Source organism: Stylophora pistillata, chromosome 7, assembly GCF_964205215.1.
Source record: "Stylophora pistillata chromosome 7, jaStyPist1.2, whole genome shotgun sequence".
Classification (NCBI taxonomy): Eukaryota; Metazoa; Cnidaria; class Anthozoa; order Scleractinia; family Pocilloporidae; genus Stylophora; species Stylophora pistillata.
The window spans coordinates 13424745-13444738 of NC_142525.1; the positions used below are offsets into that span (position 1 = coordinate 13424745).

A 19994-nucleotide genomic window follows, 5' to 3' on the forward strand; every position below is an offset into this window, starting at 1 on the left:
CCCTGTTCAGTTTAACCGATCTTCCATTTATGAAGTAAGACACAGAATTACAATTGTTTGAAAGATAGCTTTCATCAAAAGCGAGATTGACGTAAAAACTTAAGCAGCATGTTTTAAAATCAAAGACATAGTTTTATTTCTGCTGTCACTTCGTTCTGAATTTAAGATCAGAGATCAGATTTAAAAGTGATTTTCGTTTGTCTTTCCTCCAAAATAAGTTTTGGCATCAGTAAGCAAACCAAAGGCAAACAATTGAACGAGCCGTCTACCAAAAACTGACACATTGGAAACATGTCGTAAATCCGTGATAATTTCGGGAACGAATCAAATATTTTGATCATGAAATCAAAGGCTCAATTGACCTTCTTTACCAGCATATTAAACACGAAGGCGCGCTCTAAAAGGAGCCTTAGGTCCCACTGGACCATTTGTCAATCTATCGTCGTGTGATGTAGAACTCCTAGAGTCAAGCCAGCTTGAGCTACAGCTACCAGCTACACCAAAGCAGTGAACAGCGGGCGCATTTCTCAAAGTTTTTTATGTCTTCATCACAATACAAGAATTCTTGGGATTTATATTTCCTTTATCCAAACTTTATTTGTGGCGGTAAATTTAAGATCGAAGTAGGTGGTTCGCACGATACATCATGCCACCATGCTGGTGGAAGTAAACAGTAGATATCTCATTAGCTCCTTTTGTTCGTTTACCAGCATTTAAATTTGACCCGCACGCGTCAACGGTGAGTGACAAATGAGCCTAGGTCTTCCCAGGGAAGACGTCCTTATATAGCGCACCTTCGTTTAAGACTTTCACGTTCATAGTGTAATAACAACCTACATTTTCCTTGCAGACGGGGCTGGGCGTTCCCAGCAAGTTGGATTCGCCGAACATGTATTTACGGTAGTGCTGCAAGAAAACCGCGTAACGGTTGCGTGAAAAATTTTTATTTCCGGAATTGAGAGAGGAAGTTCACCTTTACGGACTTTCGTGGCTGGAAAATCATGATTACTTTATATAATGCTGCTACTAAAAATTTCAAACCAACGATTCTTTTTAGTTTCAAGGTCAATTTTTGCATTTCATGCCCTCAGTTATATTCTACGGCGATAATATAATTCACATAAACCATCTTTGAGATACAATGAATATATGAAGTTCATATATTTTGAACTGCGGTATTAGATACGTATTATGTACGATCCTCGCAGTAGATAGCGTTATTTATGAAATAGCGAAAATCAAACCTGAAAAAAATCAGGCCTGTACGGGACTCGAACCCCTGACCTCTGCGATACTAGTGCAGCGCTCTACCAATTGAGCTAACAAGCCAACTGGGAGCAGGCCGTTAAGTTGATTCGTAATAAACCCGTGCATAAATAGCGCTATCTACTGCGAGGATCGTACATCATACGTAAACCATCTTTCTTTGTAAAGTAAATGAACCACTCGGAAAACAATGTTTTGCTTCTGGATCAATTTCAAAACTGTCACCACCTAGCTTTTTCTTTTTCAAATAATTCAGCCCGTATAATTCAGCTATGTAAAGGGTAAGAACATAATTGCCTCAGTAGGTTAAATGGGATCACCCGGAAGCGATTGGTCACGAATAAGAAATTCTTCGATAAACTAAAATTAACAAAGACTAGGTGGTTTTTATGCACATTTTCCAAAAGCTTTAGTTAAAGACATCCATGTGGAATGATAGATGGTAAACCTAATTAAATAAAAAAAATTCAAAAAAGAAATCCAAATTTCTTAGTCACCTCTGGAGCCCATAAGGACTCCTGGTCGCGTGATCGACCACGCCTTTTATCCTGCAGTGTTCGAAAATTATAACTAACGATTCCCACCACTAGTTCTAAACATATAGGTCCAGTTTTTTTTGTATCAAAGCACTGATTTACAAAGTGTACGCGAAATCAGGTGATAATGGTGTTCATTGATTAGTGCCAGTCCTCCTCTAACTTAGGTTTTCGTCAAGACAAGACGCTTATGACTTATTTTCATTCTGACTGTTTTCACGAGAAGAGTGTTATATGCCACTGTTTGGACCCAAAAAACGAGAACGGTCTGTTCTCTGTCCAGTGGGCGTTTCAATCCCAAGGATTTCTCGATAAAATAGGGCGTGGTTAATAACGCGAGGTAGTTAAAAATAATTTTGAAAATGAAATTGGAAGATTTCTTATGATTGGCCTTAAATTGTAATTAATGGGATAGCTTAAAAATATTTTACATTAAACGACCCCCTTAGAAATTTTTCAGAAATCTTTAAATCTACTTGAGCCATGATCCTCCACTGACACTGACACTGACACGGACGACAGGACCAAGCTCCGGTCTGGTGCCGTCCATGGTCATTGCCTTGTCGTACAGTGTTTCCTGTTCCAGGGCATACTGGTATTTACCACAATTCAGATGTTTTTCAAATGATGAGTAGTGTTGAAAGTTCCAGTACTGAAGTATCTTTCCAAACTACCAAAGCCAGGAGTAAAGCAATGCAAAAACCGGTTTTAGAAGAGGCTTCACAGAACAGAAATAACAGAGACGATCACGAAAGTTGTAATGAAGAAGGAAGAGATGTGGTTTTCTGTCCAGAAGAGGAATGTGCCAAGTCCTTTCGTTTCTGTTTGTTTAGCTGAGGAAGGTTCCCAAATGTTAGACCATGAACAGATTGCCTCGGTTCGCTGAAAACAAACAAAAACAGACACCTGGTTTTAAATTAGTACCGAAATTCTTAATTAGATTCATTCGAACATAAATGATAGCGACGACGCTTTTATTATTTCACAAGGCTTCCATAGGGCAACGCCGCAAAACTTTCTTGTTTCCTTGGGTAATGATTTTTCTACAGCGATCACACTTGTCACTCTTTTGCCCTCATTTGCTTTTCTTTTTAAACACAATCATGTTTTTCTTTCCTTTTTCGTACGTTGATATCTAATAAAAAATGGTTAAGATCCACTCCTCATTTGTTTTACATTCCAATTCTGTTGTTGTAAATTTCATTTGAAGCGGTATCTCACAACACCCACGTGCTAACACATGTTTTTAATTTGAGGTCTCTTGGTTCCGCTTTGGTTTGCTGTTCAGTTCAAAACTAAAGGTTCGGCAAACAAGACTTAAGGAAAGGCACTCTAAGACCATTTTTGAGAAAAATGGAGGCAGTGAATACGCATATCAAAAGCTATAAACGTCCGAAGCATGCAAAACAAACAATACCACCGCTTTATCGTGGGTAGATTAGAATATAGAAGAAAATTGTCGAGAATTGCTGAAAATTGTTTTTACGGTATTTTTTGACAACGTTTTACAATATGTGTTTGATTTCATTTTGATTTGGTTAGTTTGGAAAGAGAGGTTGATTAGAAGGAGTGCAAGCGTGATTGTATAGCGCCAGCAGTAACCTTTGAATATAGAAGGTCACAACGCCACACATATAATTTCATGGAGTGAAATTAGCCTTTCGGTTTCGTAGTATCTAGGTAAAGCAGTAGTTTTAGTCATGTGTAAGGTATAATGATACTTCAATATTTTCTTGCCGCTGGTATTATCATTCCGATGGCAGGTAAGGCATCTTGCTAGTATGTTTTGATTGTGTTAATTTACTTAGCACTTTCATATTAGTGCTAGATTCGGAAACTGTTTCTTTTAATTATTTACTGCATGGTGTGAACGTGGGGTGCCCTGATCGATCATGCTTTTAACGCAGTCCCATCAATGAGATTGTAAATGTAGAAGCTTTCTCGTCACTGGAATTGGGTATATTTTTTAATGATTAGGATCGAGGAAGAGTCCGTAACAACTGTGCAGGGTTATTTTTCTTTTCCTTTTCTCTGCAAAGACATAATACTTATTGGTTTTATGAATGTAATATGTATTTTAGTATGAGATTTGAATTTAAGTTTATCATGTACTTATAAGTGATCATTTGTCTCGTTTTAGTTTGTGTTGGACTGTGGCAGCAGCACCCTTGTTCTTTGGGCTTTGTGTTTTGAATAAAGTGGTTAGAGTGGGTCGGACTCTATCTCAATTAGTGCTTTTAAATCGTTTGGAACGACCTGAGTCGGTCTTTCAATGGGGTAAGGAATTAGTTAACTAATTAGTAGTGAGCATAAGTCAAATATACTTTATTTTGAGATAAAATGAATATATAAAGTTCATATATTTTGAACTGCGATATTAGATATCTATGATGCACGATCCTCGCAGTAGATAGCGCTATTTATGCAATAGCGCAAATCAGACCTGAAAAAAAAAAAAAAAAATCAGGCCTGTACGGAACTCGAACCACTGACCTCTGCGATACTAGTGCAGCGCTCTACCAATTGAGCTAACAACTCAACTGGGAGCAGGCCGTTAAGTTGATAACCAGCAGTCAACCATGGAATCTGGTTATCAACAATCAACTTAACGGCCTGCTCCCAGTTGGCTTGGTAGCTCAGTTGGTAGAGCGCTGCACTAGTATCGCAGAGGTCAGTGGTTCGAGTCCCGTACAGGCCTGATTTTGTTTTTCAGGTCTGATTTTCGCTATTGCATAAATAGCGCTATCTACTGCGAGGATCGTGCATCATACGTATACTTTATTTTATCATATACGTACGATAATGTATTCTAGTACTAAAATCTATTTTCAAAGTTTATCTTGTACATAATGTTGTTCAAAAATCTACTTTTAGCTTTCTTCTTAGTTGGTCGTTAGTTGACTTGTGTTTTGTAATAAATACAAGATACCTAATCAAAATTGCCACATTCAGGCTTATTTGCCTCACTTATATTTTGTTTACTTTAATTATCACTTTGTTGTAGATGCAGCCATCACAGGCTCTTCCCTTTCCACAACATGGTTCACTTGCCATTGGAGACTCCCCACTTCGAACGAAAGTCAAAGAATTAGACTGAAGATCTCCTAAGTTACGTTTGGAATGGGACGTCACATTATCTGGTGAAACACTCATTCATGTTTCTTGGATGATAGAAATACTCAGTCTGGTATAGCGCAAAAAGCTACATCTGGAGCTGTTACCTCAATTCCGACCTATAGACGACATTTTATCATCAGTCCTGGTGATTCTGCCCTCTTGATAATCTACAACGAAACAGCTGCTGATGGAAAGGAATTCACATGCACAGTGGTCACTGATGTAAGGTTGTGGGATGGTGTTATAAGTGTAACCATATATGGTGAGTGTTAATGGCATGTATATTGCATTATCATGGCCTGGAAGGAGGTTATGGCACTAAGATTAACCTCTTTGTATGAATACACCATGGCAGTCAACCATAGAATCTGGTATACTTTTTGTCGTAAGGGATTTATTCCCTATACACATTTTCCCTAGATTTACCTTGTAACACCGTCTCATCACAGATAACTTGCTACAATGGTAACGCCACTCCATCAAAAGTGAGCACAACGCACAACAAGCACTAACGGTGGTATAATTTTGTTTTTGGACTTAACAAAGACACTCCAGCCTATTATTTCTGATGCAATACATATAAGAACCATCAAAAATAGAAAATACGATACACTTTTTTGAGAGTATGTTGTGTAAACGAAAACGTTTTGTATAAGAGAAGAATTGATCTTCACCTTCTTAGGACACTTACTTAGTTCAGCACTCATTCTTCTTACATTTCTCATCTTTCTTATTTTGCTTTGTCGTTAGTCCAATTCAGAGAGGTATTCACTCAATGACTGTAAGTTAAAGCCACCTCTTACTGGTATTCAGGTTAAACGATTCTTGCAAAGGAATAAAAACAGTTTTCTTTGTTTGTTTGTTGAACTGATCACTCTTTGCAAATGCCAGGTACCAGATCATGATGAAATGCTGGCAAAATGACCCGGATGCTCGCCCAACATTCACTCAGTTAAGAAACCATCTTAAGGAAATGGAAACCCTACAGAAGGTGAGACCTGTGATAATGATGACGTAACGATCTGATTTTCACCAGGGGTGGATTAAGTCTTAGCCAGTTATCATGTTGTTTATAAACAGTTGATATTAAGACTACCGTCTCTACTAATGTCAGTAGATAGTTTCTTTTTATAAACTGAGTTTCAAAAGCTGAACTATCGAGCGTTATTCATGATAATACTTATGGGTACGCACTCTATTTTGATAATCTCATGATTTTGTCGTTCTGTTTTTTTCCAAAGTGGCTGATCAACTTGAAAATGTACGACAAGCAGTTTTATGCAAACACTGAGGACTTAAACGTACAGTCATCAATCTCTTTTATATCGCTTCACGCAAGATTTGCAGTAAACTTGCATTTTATTACTTGTTATTGGACTGAAACACATAATACTTGCTTAAAAAAAATGGGATTCGAAGGAGTCACATCATAGTGTAAAAAGTAACAGACTTTCTGAATCCTTTAACCCTCTGTGTCACCGTCTCTAAAGTCAACACGCTTCTATTTTCCCCTTAAAAATAATTAAAGAAAAGATGTAAGATTCCTGTACTGTGATAATGAATTATGCTGCAGCCTGGTCAGTATCGTTTAATTTCTTATTTTTTCTCTTCCAATGCCTATCGTCGTGGGAATTGATCATATATAAGTCAAGAAATGTTTATGTCTACAAATGAGAAGAATTCCAAAAAAAAAAAAAACAATTTTCTTTTGGAAGACTTGCTAGAAGTGGAATGGGATACCACTCAATTAGTTAATTTCACCTTGATAAAGAAAGAATCAACTATTGTTTCAAAGGAAACAAATAATCAATTCAAAGTGAATTCAATTTATCAAAGGGAAGAGTTCTCATATATATAATTTTTATCCAATATTCGTTGTTGTATTACTGCTTTGGTTTGCTAAGAAAATGCAGTATTAGTATAAACACATTTCGGTCCAGGTTATCTAAGGCCTCAATAAAATCTAATAAAAAAATAATTTCCACTGAACAGTCTGTTCTCCGCCTTACTTCTTATTAATAATGGGATAAGATCAGTTTTTCTTCCCACTCAGGAAGAAAGTATTATGGTTGGTATGTATCACGCAAATTGAATGGGTTGAGTTGGATAGATCAGTTCATTATAACGAGTACACGCGTGACTGCATAACACCAGCAGTAACCTTTTAAGAAAGGGTCATGATGCCATAAATATAATCTCATGACACAAAACTAAGTGTGGAGTGAGATTAATACCTCAGTTTCAAAGTCTTTGGGTAAAGTAACAGTTTTAATCATGTGTAAGGCCCATTTGACACTTCAATGTTTTCTGACCACCTTTGTCATCATTCCTTCAGCAGGTAAGACTCGTTTACATGGATTTGTCTGCAGTCTGCGTTCAGGATAGGATCCGCTATAAACATAACAAGGGAGAAATAGCGGAAACTGACGCTGAGAATAAGCATTATACCTGAATGACGCTGAAGGATTTCAAACGATCGTTTGAAAATGGGTTTTGTCATCGCCTAAATCCCCCCTTCCATTCGAAAATAATTCCATATTGAGTGAAAATAATAGAGAGAACCGTGCGAATTTGGAGTAAGATGCTTTGGTGATCGACTCGATTATTTATAGAAAACCAGGTTACTATTTTCACCCCGACTCAAACAAAGCGATAACAAATCAGGATGGACACTGAATCATAGGGGAATGACTTCAAAATCAGCTGATCCTATTGCCTTTACACAATAACCTTAGCAGAAAAGCATGCGATCATGTCATTATTACATCCACAGAGTTCGTCTTGAACTAGCGAAGCCGCAAAAGATCTCTCGAAAAAATGTCCACATTCCTTACTATAGTGGTAAGAAAACCTACAACTCACAGGCAAGGAGAAGAGAGTTTTCGTTTGGGAACTGATGTGAAAACGGTAAATATGAACAACTTCACACTAATCTTCTTGTGGTCTCAATTTGAAAGCTTGACATTTCATCCAACATTTGAAATTGCATACACTTACGTAAATCTACGTGAATGATGCGAATATTTTTTTTGAAAGCATGTTACAAAAAATCTACTCATTGTTCAATGAAAATTAACACTGCCCTGACGTTACTTGAGATTCAATTTTTCATCCTTTTGACTGTTTTCTTCTTGACATATTTGTCTTATAAGCTATTCCGCTCTATTGCCAGCTTACAGACTAGGGCCTAAATGAACTTGTAGTCTAGAACTTAGGGATAATCGAAAATCCCAAATAATGAACCTTTGGTCATCAACAATATCTATGGAATAATTTCAGTGATTGCTCCATGGTACATCGAGTCACGTCAACATGAAGAAAAGGCGAAGTTATGATTTAAGATCCAGTCGTCACTGTTTTAGCCGGAAGCGTTACCCGCTAGAGATTTAGTAAGGTTCTGCATTTATAATTACTTCAACTGAGAGAACTTTTCATCTAAACCTCCAAGAAACTCTAATAGTGGAAACAATTGTAACCAAATGAAATTGTTCCCAGTGTGACGGTTTTGTCACCTATATTTTTGAGGGTAGCTATTTGTGAAGCTGGGTTTACCTTTAAAACAACTATATCATTTTCATTTGGTCAAGTTTGTGACGCAAATTATTATAACTTATAATAGTATGAAGAAAATACACTTGAGCTTGACATCGTTCTAGGTGATTTCGAGTCAACACCACTAAATATTAATAGCATTACAAATGCTATAAATGCTCTGAAAGAAAGACAACCAAAAAGAAGCTAAGGAGTAGTCTAGACAGAGTCGCAGCAGACAAATGCGAAGATTGCAAGGCAGATTTTTCTTTGGGAATTTTCTACTCAAAGATAGACGCTTATTTATGTTCTTTTCTACTGTATGCATCTATTTAGCAACGTTCAGCTTCTGGGGAGTGACTGGGACCAAGAGGTCAGCTAGCAACCAGGAATAGGAAGCGCATGTACACTTTTGGATGAACAACAGCACTGAGCTGGTTTGGCAAACGTTGAGCGATTTTCACTTTGTGGAGAGAGAATGAGATGTAGCGTTCACATATGGAGCGCCATTTGTGGGGCATGATCCTAGATCAAATATAGACTAGTAGCTAATAGTGTCGCAGACGTTTTCGTTAAAACCTTTAAGGTGCAGTCAAAAGAAATCTAGTAACGAACAGAAAATAAACGTCATTTGCGTGCGATTTAATGATTTCGCAGCTTCATTTACTAGTTATTGTTGTCTTTTCAGAGGCATATGTTCACTTTACTGTGACGCCTAGTGATCCTACCTATGTAAATAATGGAAGCACTGCCAAACTGGCGTGGGACTACAGTGACCCAAACAATGATCTCTATGGAATTGTCTTTAGTGTTCTGGTTAAGCGGGCAGGATTCAAACGCATGCTATATAAAGAAAATGGTATTGTCAAGGAACATCAAAGTTTACCTTCTGCTTACAAGGGCAGAGTCAGGATAGAAGGGAGAGCTATCTTGGTCATTGAAAAAATAACTCCTCAAGACAACACCAAATTTGTATGTCAATTAGTTGATGGCGCCGCTGATCCTGAGAGTCAGGTTCATCTGATTGTGGCAGGTATGAGTTGTTAAACACTAGTGATTATGAACGATTATTAAGAAAGAATGATTTTTTATGATTTAAATTTTTCTGGGTATGTTTTATGTGATCTAACTGTCTTTCAATCTTTGCTAGGACAATCAATGTGCTTTTCAGCTAAGAAGTGCTAACTTACAGTATATATATATATATATATATATATATATATATATATATATATATATATATATCTTGTTAGACGTTTTGTTGTGCAGTATCGCTGAGTATTTTTACGAGTTGTGCCGTAATGTGACGAGCCCGTGACGAGCCCGTAGGGCGAGTCAAAATATAAATAAGGAGTAAAAATACTCAGCGATACTACACAACAAAACGTCTAATAAGTTATTTATTATCCAACACCCCAAACTGTTATTTCAGTGCGGGCGAATTTCGCGGATATTTATTTTCGGGGAGTGCGTGACAGAAGTATGCAAAGCGGAACGGAATTGGCGCGTTGGCGTGTTGCTATTTCTATTTTCTTAAAAAAAATTAGGAAATTTCCAGGTCGTCTAGCTGTTTTTCTTCGTTCGATTCATCTAATAAACTTGGATGTATATTTTCCAGCCATTGTGACTCTTTGTCGTTGCAAATATGATTCTAATTGTCCGCCATTTTTTTTTTTTTTTTTTTTTTTTTTGGTACCTACAATTCAATTCTTCGCTTGCGCGATGCGAGGAAACCTGTTTAACCGGTACTGTAGAGTACAAATACCGCGTGATATTAGTACTCGTCTATGGCGTTATTTGTACTCTACGAAGTGTAGTGGGATAATAAATACACCTACTGACGTTTATAGACACCAATGTATTTGAGCAATAAGACACTCGACGCAAATGAAATTGCATTTGCATGAGAACTGATTTTGATATCGTGTATTAAGGATAACAACTTTTTCTTTAAAGTATAGCCAGGGAAAGAAACGTATGTGGGAATATTGGTAAGCAGAGAACTCCAAGTTACACTTGCAGCACAAAGTTACGCAGACGTTTTTATACACCATACATCTATGTTCTTAAAAACTTTAAGACGCCCAACGCCCAAGAGACTTTGTTTGGAATTCAAACCAAAGCAGTGCTTTAAGAAATTCAGCGGAACAGCAAATTGCAGCATGTAACTTTCTTGTTGCGAAATGAAACTATAGGGAATATTCATGATTTTGAATGCCTTGTTAATTATTCTGGCTATCAGGCATGCTTTTGGGATTTGTATTTCCTATCCCTGTTTCATGCAGTCTTATGAGATAGCAACAAGTTTCAGACAGGGTATAGTGTCTGGTGTTGTGCGCTTACTATAAAATGGCGGATGTCTGCATCATAGCAGGTCGAAAGTCACTGTTATGGTTCTTGATAATCTCCTTCGTAAGTCTTTCAGTCTCGGAGATGTAAAGTTTGTCGCATTTTCAGGGAATCCTTCCGACCAACTTTTTACTTTACCCAAGTCAACAGCCTCTTTTGAATGACATGATGTTGTAGGTAGTGGATAAGTTGAAGAAAGACACTTTTATCCCGCACGCTTCGATTCTTGTCAAAAGTTCATGCAAATTTTCGCGTTTGCATTCGTGGAGGTTGAGTTCTATTATGCCGGGGGACAACGATGAAGTTAAGAAAGTTGACTTATCATGGACAATTTAAGAAGGCTTTAAGGTCTCGTGAGGGTTCTGAGAGTTTCAGGGTTTGGAGGGGATTTATGTATTTCTCATCGACACACATCTTAGAAAGTACACACCAAAGAAAGTGAAAACACCGAGCAAAGCGGGTTGGTTGATTAGTGGTCAAACAGATGCCGAAATAAGATTATTTTCAATATTCTTACGAAAACAGTCAGTCAATGTATCCCTTTCCTAATAAGCCGGAGGAAGAGAACTTCTTTGAGCCCGAAACGGCTGTTAGTCCTACTTGTGTGGAATAATTTAATTTTCAATATCTGATTATGAATAATGTTATTTATAGTGTCGCCTACATCAACAGTATCCCCTACATCAACTCTATCGCGCATTTCTATAAAAATAATACGAAGAAATGCGCCATTCTAGGATTATGCCTACATTACAGCTTTACATAATGATCACGTTGAGTCTTTCTCAGACTGGAAGAGGTCATCAGACTGAGTGTAACATGATTTAGCAACGTAGTATATTACGCTCTAAAAGGAGATATATATTTTTAAAATTCGTCTCGTTCGTTGTCATCACTTTCTGATCGGTATGGCTAGGACCTGATTTTGAGGTAGTAAGGAAAAACAGCCCGGAATTTTTACTGCTGTACAAGGTCCAGATATTCGTTAATTACTTTTTGATTGCTGTCTTAGTCACTCCTCTGGCAGGTATGCGAGTTTTCTTTTTTGCTTTGTTTTTGTTTCTCTTCTCGTTCTTGAAGAAGATAGATGAGAAAGAGAACTCAATCCTTATAACATGACATAACGGTGTCAAAATAGTGAAAGGCGGAAATTGCTACTAGGAATGTCCATTTCATGCTGTCAGTAACTCAAAACATATACAGACTAACAGTACAACGTTAGGCGACACATGACTGTGAAGGAATACCTTCGTGTCTTGCCATAAATGCTCGCTCAATAGATGAAATTTACATTGCTATGTTGGAGGCGGCAGAGTGAGGAGATAACAACAGTCAATTGTATCACTTACAATTCAAACAAAGTCAGAGCGAAATAACATTTCTTTAGCTTTTCTTGTGTTCCTTCTCACCCCGTTTTCCCAATTCAAGTGTTCACTTGTGTCTAATTGCTCTTACAACAACTTCGTTTACTTATTGGTCCACTGCAGTTTTTTTTTTTTTTTCATTCTGAGTGTGCTCACGAGCCCGTAGAATCGAAATGGTACCGACTTCGCTCGATTAACACAAGCCACACAGGTAAAACACTTTTGTGACTCAAGCAAACTGTTCCTATCGGACTTTCTAAAACTGGGGGGAGGGGGGGGGGAGGTGGCTTAGTATGCCAAAAGGCTCAAAATGTTCACGTTCTTTCAGATAGAATGTTGTTTTGACCCACTTTTGGAGAGGATCTAGCATAATTCGTTAGTTGCACATTTATGTATTTTCATATGTATCTCGGATTTTAGGCAACCATTGTCAAGTCTTGTTGTTTAGTTTTCCATCATCAAAGCACCAACTGAAAGCATTTTCATGGTTTCCAATGCACTGATTTATACTGAAATGATTCTTTGAGCATCAAAAGTTTGAAGTCGATCATGTTAAATGGCCTGAAAGCCGCCTCTAGGTCATGCCGATTTGGCCGTGTTATCCACTGCAAACCACCTACCTCGAAAAAAGTAAAGCCTTTCCTCCTAAGAATGTATGTTATTTTCCATAAATATGTATTTTCCCTCAGTATGATTAAGTTTTCGATGTTTCCTCTCTTCGCCTTTAAAAGGTCCCGGTGCCGAGTTTGCCATGGCGAGCTTACTGCGAACGATGATCAGCTAAGACTTTGACAGACAGATCTATAGATGAATAAAGTTAAAAAAAATATCGGTCGTTGGCATAATAATTGATAATTTAGCCTTATTAACGAATTTTTAAAACACAATTCGAATTCAAGACTTAAGATGTGCTTTGAAGTATGTAGTCGGTGTTTATGACTTTATTCATCTTTAGATCTGTCTGGCAAAGTCTTAGCTAATGATCGTTTCGCAGTAAGCTCATCATGGCAAACTCGGCACCGGGACCTTTTAAAAGCGATTTACTTTGTGGCTTATTGTTGTAGGACAAAGTGAGGTTCGTATTTCTTCCTACAAAATAAAAAGCAGCAGACAACGGCTTGCAATGAGGTGAATGACGCACAATGTATCGTCAGTGACACATTTTAGGGCGAGAATGTCCTATCGTATTTTAGCGACATGTTTTAAGCAATGGCATGCCGACATATTGTATGAATGAAATAAAAGACTTTCCACAAATGAGAGTCGGCTGCCTGAATCGAAGCCAGCGAGTGACCGATGACCGTTTTCTCTAGAAAGCCGCCTCTAGGTCATGCCGATTCGGCCGGATTATCCACTGCAAACCACCCACCTCGAAAAAAGTAAAGCCTTTCCTCCTAAGAATGTATGTTATTTTCCATAAATATGTATTTTCCCTCAGTATGATCAAGTTTTCGATGTTTTCTCTCTTCGCCTTTAAAAGGTCCCGGTGCCGGGTTTGCGATGGCGAGCTTACTGCGAACGATCATCAGCTAAGACTTTCACAGACAGATCTAAAGATGAATAAAGTTAAAGAAATATCGGTCGTTGGCATAATAATTGATAATTTAGCCTTATCAACGAATTTTTAAAACACAACTCGGAAGTCACGACTTAAGATGTGCTTTGAAGTATGCAGTCGGTGTTTATGACGTTCTTTCCGTCATGGTTCAAATAACCCAGATTTACTTTGTGGCTTATTGTTGTAAGACTAAGTGAGGTTCGTCTTTCTTCCAAGAAAAATAAAAAGTAGCAGACAACGGCTTGCAATGACGTGAATGACGCACAATGTAGTGTCAGTGACACATTTCAGGGCGAGAATGTCCTATCGTATTTTAATGACATGCTTTAAGCAATGGCATGCCGACATATTGTATGAATGAAATAAAAGACTTTCCACAAATGAGAATCGGCTGCCTGAAGCGAGCGAGTGACTGAATTGATGGGCACTTCTCGATCTAAGAGAAACGCTGTAATGTCTACTTTCACGAGAAATTTCATAAACATGCCAATTAATTTAAGAACCTATCGTGTATGCTAAATAAAAGATTTTTCAAAAGAGTCACGGCCTCCTGGAGCGAGTGTACGCGCCCGCTAATAGCTACTTTCAATAAAATTTGAGGTTTCCAGGAAGCTATATGAATAAGATGATTAATTATGTAGGGTATCCCTATGTTGAACGTTGGTTCCCCTACCTTTTTCTTTTAATGGATGTCCCGGCGACCAGAAGCAGATCTCCAGATTAGGATGACGCCATGTAATCCAACCTACGTTAATAATGGAAGCACTGCCAAACTGGTGTGGGACTACAGTGACCCAAACAATGATCTCCAAGCCATTATCTTTAGCGTAGAGGTGGATGGCATTCGAGGAAAAGAATTTAAACGAATGATGGTTAAACTGAATGGCGTTGTCCAAGAACACCCAGATTTACCTCCTGTTTACAAAGGGAGACTCAGGATTGACGGAAATCCTACTTTAGTCATTGAGAAAATAGCCTCCCAAGACAGCCCTGAATTTAAATGTGAACTACTTGGTTCCAAAGGCGATATGAGAAGTCTCGTCCAGTTTATTTTGGCGGGTATGTGAAAATAATATCTGAAAAATATTTTAGCAGTATTAAACATCTGTTTAATTTTTATGCGACTCATATTTATGAATATGAGTACTAAGTGAATAAGTACTTGCGAATATGACCCATATTCATGAATGTTGATCATGTCCTAATTACGTTTGCTGAGAGGCTTGACCAAAACGCTCGGTGAAATAAGGGATAAATCAATACATGTAGTTCTTGTCAATGGATGACAAAACAAAAAGTTGAGTAGAAAACGGAGGCGATGCAAATCAAAGAGAGAGGCTACTCTAAAGAACACTTTATTTGCGTAATAGTATTAGAAGATGATTTAATAGGCTTTCAAACAAACTTTGAAATATATATATATATATATATATATATATATATATATATATATATTGGATCGTTTGGGGTGACCATATTGGTTCTCCTACATCCTAGCATTAGCACTGCACTGATGAGGCCCAGAAGGCCGAAACAGTACTGTCTGCAGTTAGATATAGCTCTTTGGCATACAAAGCTTTGCTTTCATGTCCAAATTGAGCACTCTAACTAGGACGAGTCATTGCTCTGCAATTGCGCATGCTCGCTAGTGTACTCTAGTTTGAGCACTCTGGCATGGCTTAGACGATACCACAAAGGTTGGATCGTTTGGGGTGACCATATTGGTTCTCCTACATCCTAGCATTAGCACTGCACTGATGAGGCCCAGAAGGCCGAAACAGTACTGTCTGCAGTTAGATATAGCTCTTTGGCATACAAAGCTTTGCTTTCATGTCCAAATTGAGCACTCTAACTAGGATGAGTCATTGCTCTGCAATTGCGCATGCTCGCTAGTGTACTCTAGTTTGAGCACTCTGGCATGGCTTAGACGATACCACAAAGGTTGGATCGTTTGGGGTGACCATATTGGTTCTCCTACATCCTAGCATTAGCACTGCACTGATGAGGCCCAGAAGGCCGAAACAGTACTGTCTGCAGTTATATATATATATATATATATATATGTAAAAATGTAAAAAACCTCATCTTTGAATCGCAGAGTGCTCTACAATCATATGGAGCTTTGTAAACGATTATTTAGGAAAATAAAAATTAAAACTTGATACTACAGATCTGTTTCGAAAGGAAAAGTCCTCTCTCGTCAGGTGGACGAGAGAGGACTTTTCCTTTCGAAACAGATCTGTAGTATCAAGTTTTAATTTTTATTTTCCTAAATAATCGTTTATATATATATATATATATATATATATATATATATATATATTTTAAAGCATCTGTCAGTCTGACAACTATCAATTGAAGAGTGCGTAGGGAAAAAAACTCATGTACATTTTTGAAGAGTCAATTCATAGTTCTGATTGCCAGCGTCGCAAACAAATTCAAGCTAAATAACCCTCTGTGAAGATTCTCCGTCAAAGTGGTGATCCCGTAAAGGCTGCTTATCGTAGACGTCTGAGCGCTGTCCTGGTCCGAGCGGCTAAAACTGAAAGACATTTCCCGCTGACGTTCAGTGGACGCTGCTTCAGTTTATAAGAATCGAGGCTCTTCAAATTTCTGTGCCCTCTAAATTTAGCGACGTAATTTATGGGCACCTCTGCATCCCTAAGGTGCGATATACAAGAATAGTTGGTAAGGTTTCTCTACAGGCTTTCTGATGGTATAGCTGTTTTAATCAAGCTTACCGATCTCGCTCTTGCCGAGTGGTGCCTTTATGTGCAAAACGAATTGAACTGTGACTGTATAAAAGATAATGTAGATGGAAGATCCTTGTATCAATGACAGCAAAATGTTCAATAAAGTTATAGCCGGAGCAAGTAAAATAATTGGGGATTTGATTTTCGAAATGCAAAAAGTAGATGTCGCATTATACTCTGATTAAATATACGGAAACGGAACTAAAACACGATGGAGGAGAGAATGAATCTAAAAAGTCTAAACTGTTATCCTGGCCACCCAGCATGTTTTTCTTCTTTTTTTTTTTCATTTTAGTCGCACTTTCCATGCTTAAGTTGTTGATAGTGAAGTCTTATGAGAGCCATCACTATCAGGCGAATGTTACAGAGTGGGGACTTGATGGGCTGCAGAGCGGGAATAATGTCTGATGCTGTGCGCATGCTCTGAAATGGCGTAGGTCTGCGTCATAGCAGGTCGAATGTCTGTTTTAAAGGAACATGAAGCTTGATGCTTCTAAATTTTCTCTAGGGCTAGATTTTCTTGTCTTAGAGATGTACAGTTTATCGCGTTGGCAGGCCGAATCATTACATCATTTTATCTCCATTTCACGGGTAAAAGCTCTTTTTGCGGCACTAAGTGGAAAGGTAGCGTCTGTCTCGCGCCTTGATGCTGTCCCCGTTCAAATTAAAAAGTTGAAATTCCTTAGAACGAAAAGCCAGACGTTATTTCTAAATCAGTGTTCGGTTCCGTTAAGATATTTTTGATAATTCCACTTTGCTGATTCGGCGTGAATTATCAGCAGTGACATGCTTCCTTTGCGCGTAGTTCAAGTTCTTTACTGATCACTCGTGTTTATAATAAAGCATGCTCTTTCTGTAATTGGGGTGATAAAGATTTTGTACTAATTTTTTTCATCCGAATTCTAAATTGTAGCGAAACGAAGTATTCGGCTTTGGCTACTTCGCTCGACGCTAGAGAGATAATGAGTCGAACAGTAATTCCTGTGGAGGAAAGGACACTTAGCTTTCCGCCAAAAAGCAAACTCGGCCAATATCACGCCATCTTGCCCTCATGATTGGTCAATAACGCATACCTCTCCTATAGCTACCACTATATTTACTTTTTCGTAATATGTCATAATCGATAATCCGTGCGATAATTTACCTGAATCAACCATTGAAAGATATTCAGTTCGTCCATTCAAACTCTCTTAATATTAAAATCAGGCTTCTGGAGCAGAGCTCAAAGGTTACGCCTTTATAGCTTATGATTTTATCGTCTTGACCAAAACATGAAAAAAACCGCAGGCCACCAAACATCACATGGAACCACTAACCAATCAGCTACTGTTCTCAAAACAGTCGCACTGTAGAGAACGTGCATTAAAGTTATACTTAAAGAGATTATCATTGGAATGGTAGTATGCATGGGATATAAGTTCTCTCACTTTATATTCTCTTGTTCTATTTTATTGTATCAACCAATGATGTCTAAAGAAAGCATCGTACCCAAAGTTGCAAGTTTATGTGCACCGCACTCGTCATCATCTGATCATGATCTTTTCATCCAAGTTCTCTGTTAATTTTTTAGACTCATCTGCGGTCGAACTCATGAAATTTAAAAAAAAGAGAGATTATAAGCTATTTATAATCTCTTGATCCTCATAAACCAAACGCTTAAGCCAGATAGATTGCTTTTTCAAGGACAGCAACAGTCAGTCGTCTCCTATCAGATTTACTAAATAGATTAAAATTATAGATTTGTAATTCTTTGGTTTAACAAAGCCTATACTTTAGTTTGATTCTTTGGGAAAAATGAAATGCGTTCTTTGCTCTGCTGCCAATTGTCGTTCTTTACATCGCAGACTCCAAGTGCTTCTAGGGTAGCATCGGACTTAAAAAATAGCAACTTCTGGTCGATTCTATTTGCATTATCCAGCACTTTTTTCAATGCTTTGATATCGGGACTGCACTATCTGTAACCTTAGTTTTGCATTTTAATATTTGTTCAACTAGAAGCAGATGTTAAGTTAACGAAAAGGCCTTCTAATCCAACCTACGTTAAGAATAGAGGCACAGCCAAACTGGTGTGGGACTACATTGACCTCAACAATGATTTCGGGGGCATTGCCTTTAGTGTTTTAGTGGATGGAAATCGAGGTAAAGAGTTTAAAAGAATGGTGTACAAACAGTATGGTGTTATTGCAAACCATTCAAGCATACCTTCAGCTTATCAAGGAAGAGTCAGGATGGAAGGAAATGCTACACTAGTCATTGAAAAAATAACCCCGAAAGGCAACACTAAATTTCGATGTGAAATATTTGGTAGACTTACAAGTGAAAGCGATGTTCAGCTTATCGTGGCAGGTTTGTATAACATGTGCACCTTGCAAACACTTCTAACTGCGGTCATTCAAGCGTACGATTTAATTGCTTCTTTCTTGATACACTTTGTATGCATAAAGCTAATCATTTAAAATTCGTTTTGATCCTTTTTTGGATGGTTTTGACGGCCTTATTGCAAAAGCTCCTACTGCTTTTGATGAAATTAAGTCACCTAACACGGTAACGACTATAAATGGAAAAAGTGTAGTCAGGTGATGTCCTGAGTTTTATGGAAATTGGTTGCCTCTGACTTTCGTTTCAGAAATAACAACAGTCAGAGGCAGCCAATTTCCATAAAACTCACGGTAATGACTAACTTAAGCAATTTACTGATGGCAGATTTTTGTACATATACAATTCTAGAAGACAAAGAGCCACAGCTTAGAAAAAAAAACTAGCAACGAGAAAGAATGGAATATAAAATCAGCACTGAAAGTTTTTCAAACAATACTCGAAGAAGAAGGAGGCTAATTTGATTTAATGTGGCAGAATCTGCAAAAGCGGTTGGTGCTTTCTTCTCAGACACTGCATTGAATTGTTTCTGACTTGCTTCTGAATTGTTTCTAGCTTTGAAAAACTGGTGCTGCCGGCTATTCGCAGTTTACTAATCATCACTGAATTCAGAATGTCGGACAGAAAATAAGTGTCTGAAAAGTCCGTTGACCTGGTCTTCTCATTTTCAGACTGCTCTATAGAAATCTCTTGAATCCTCATTTGTCTACTCGATGGGAGCTTTTTAAGGATGCTATTTGCGAAGAGGCAAAGCATGTGACTTGACACTGCTTGTCATGCTTTTCTCAGCAACGGAGTAACTATTACATTATAATGGAATTAGTTAGCATCGTTTGCTGCACGATATAGCCACTGGTGATGTAGATCGCATAATTTCGATTACTACCTGCAAAACGGCTGACTGGATCAGAGTCGCCTTATACATATATATCATTACTCAACTGAAGTAGCTAATTTTTCTCACTGCCCAGGATTCTTTCTTTCTGCTGGGGTTGAAATTTAACTTTATTTTTCTGAATTTTTTTCTTCAAAAATGGTATGAGTGTTGGAACGTGTACCTGATGTTATGGTTGACAATTATCATAACGATATTTACAGGTATTATCTTTCAAAAAATCCTGAGATTTCTCTGTAATGAATTGAT

At 37.9% G+C, this 19994-nt stretch overlaps 1 protein-coding gene across 1 annotated transcript; it reads left to right on the forward strand.

Moving 5' to 3' along the window:
* The first annotated feature begins 7139 nt into the window (after positions 1-7139).
* On the forward strand, positions 7140-9635 carry LOC148726702 (uncharacterized). The gene is made up of 3 exons (XM_088726358.1): positions 7140-7257; positions 9139-9483; positions 9601-9635. Exons 1-3 carry the CDS (start codon positions 7194-7196, stop codon positions 9633-9635), a joined length of 444 nt encoding a protein of 147 aa, XP_088582484.1. The 5' UTR covers positions 7140-7193.
* Positions 9636-19994: the final 10359 nt, after the last annotated feature.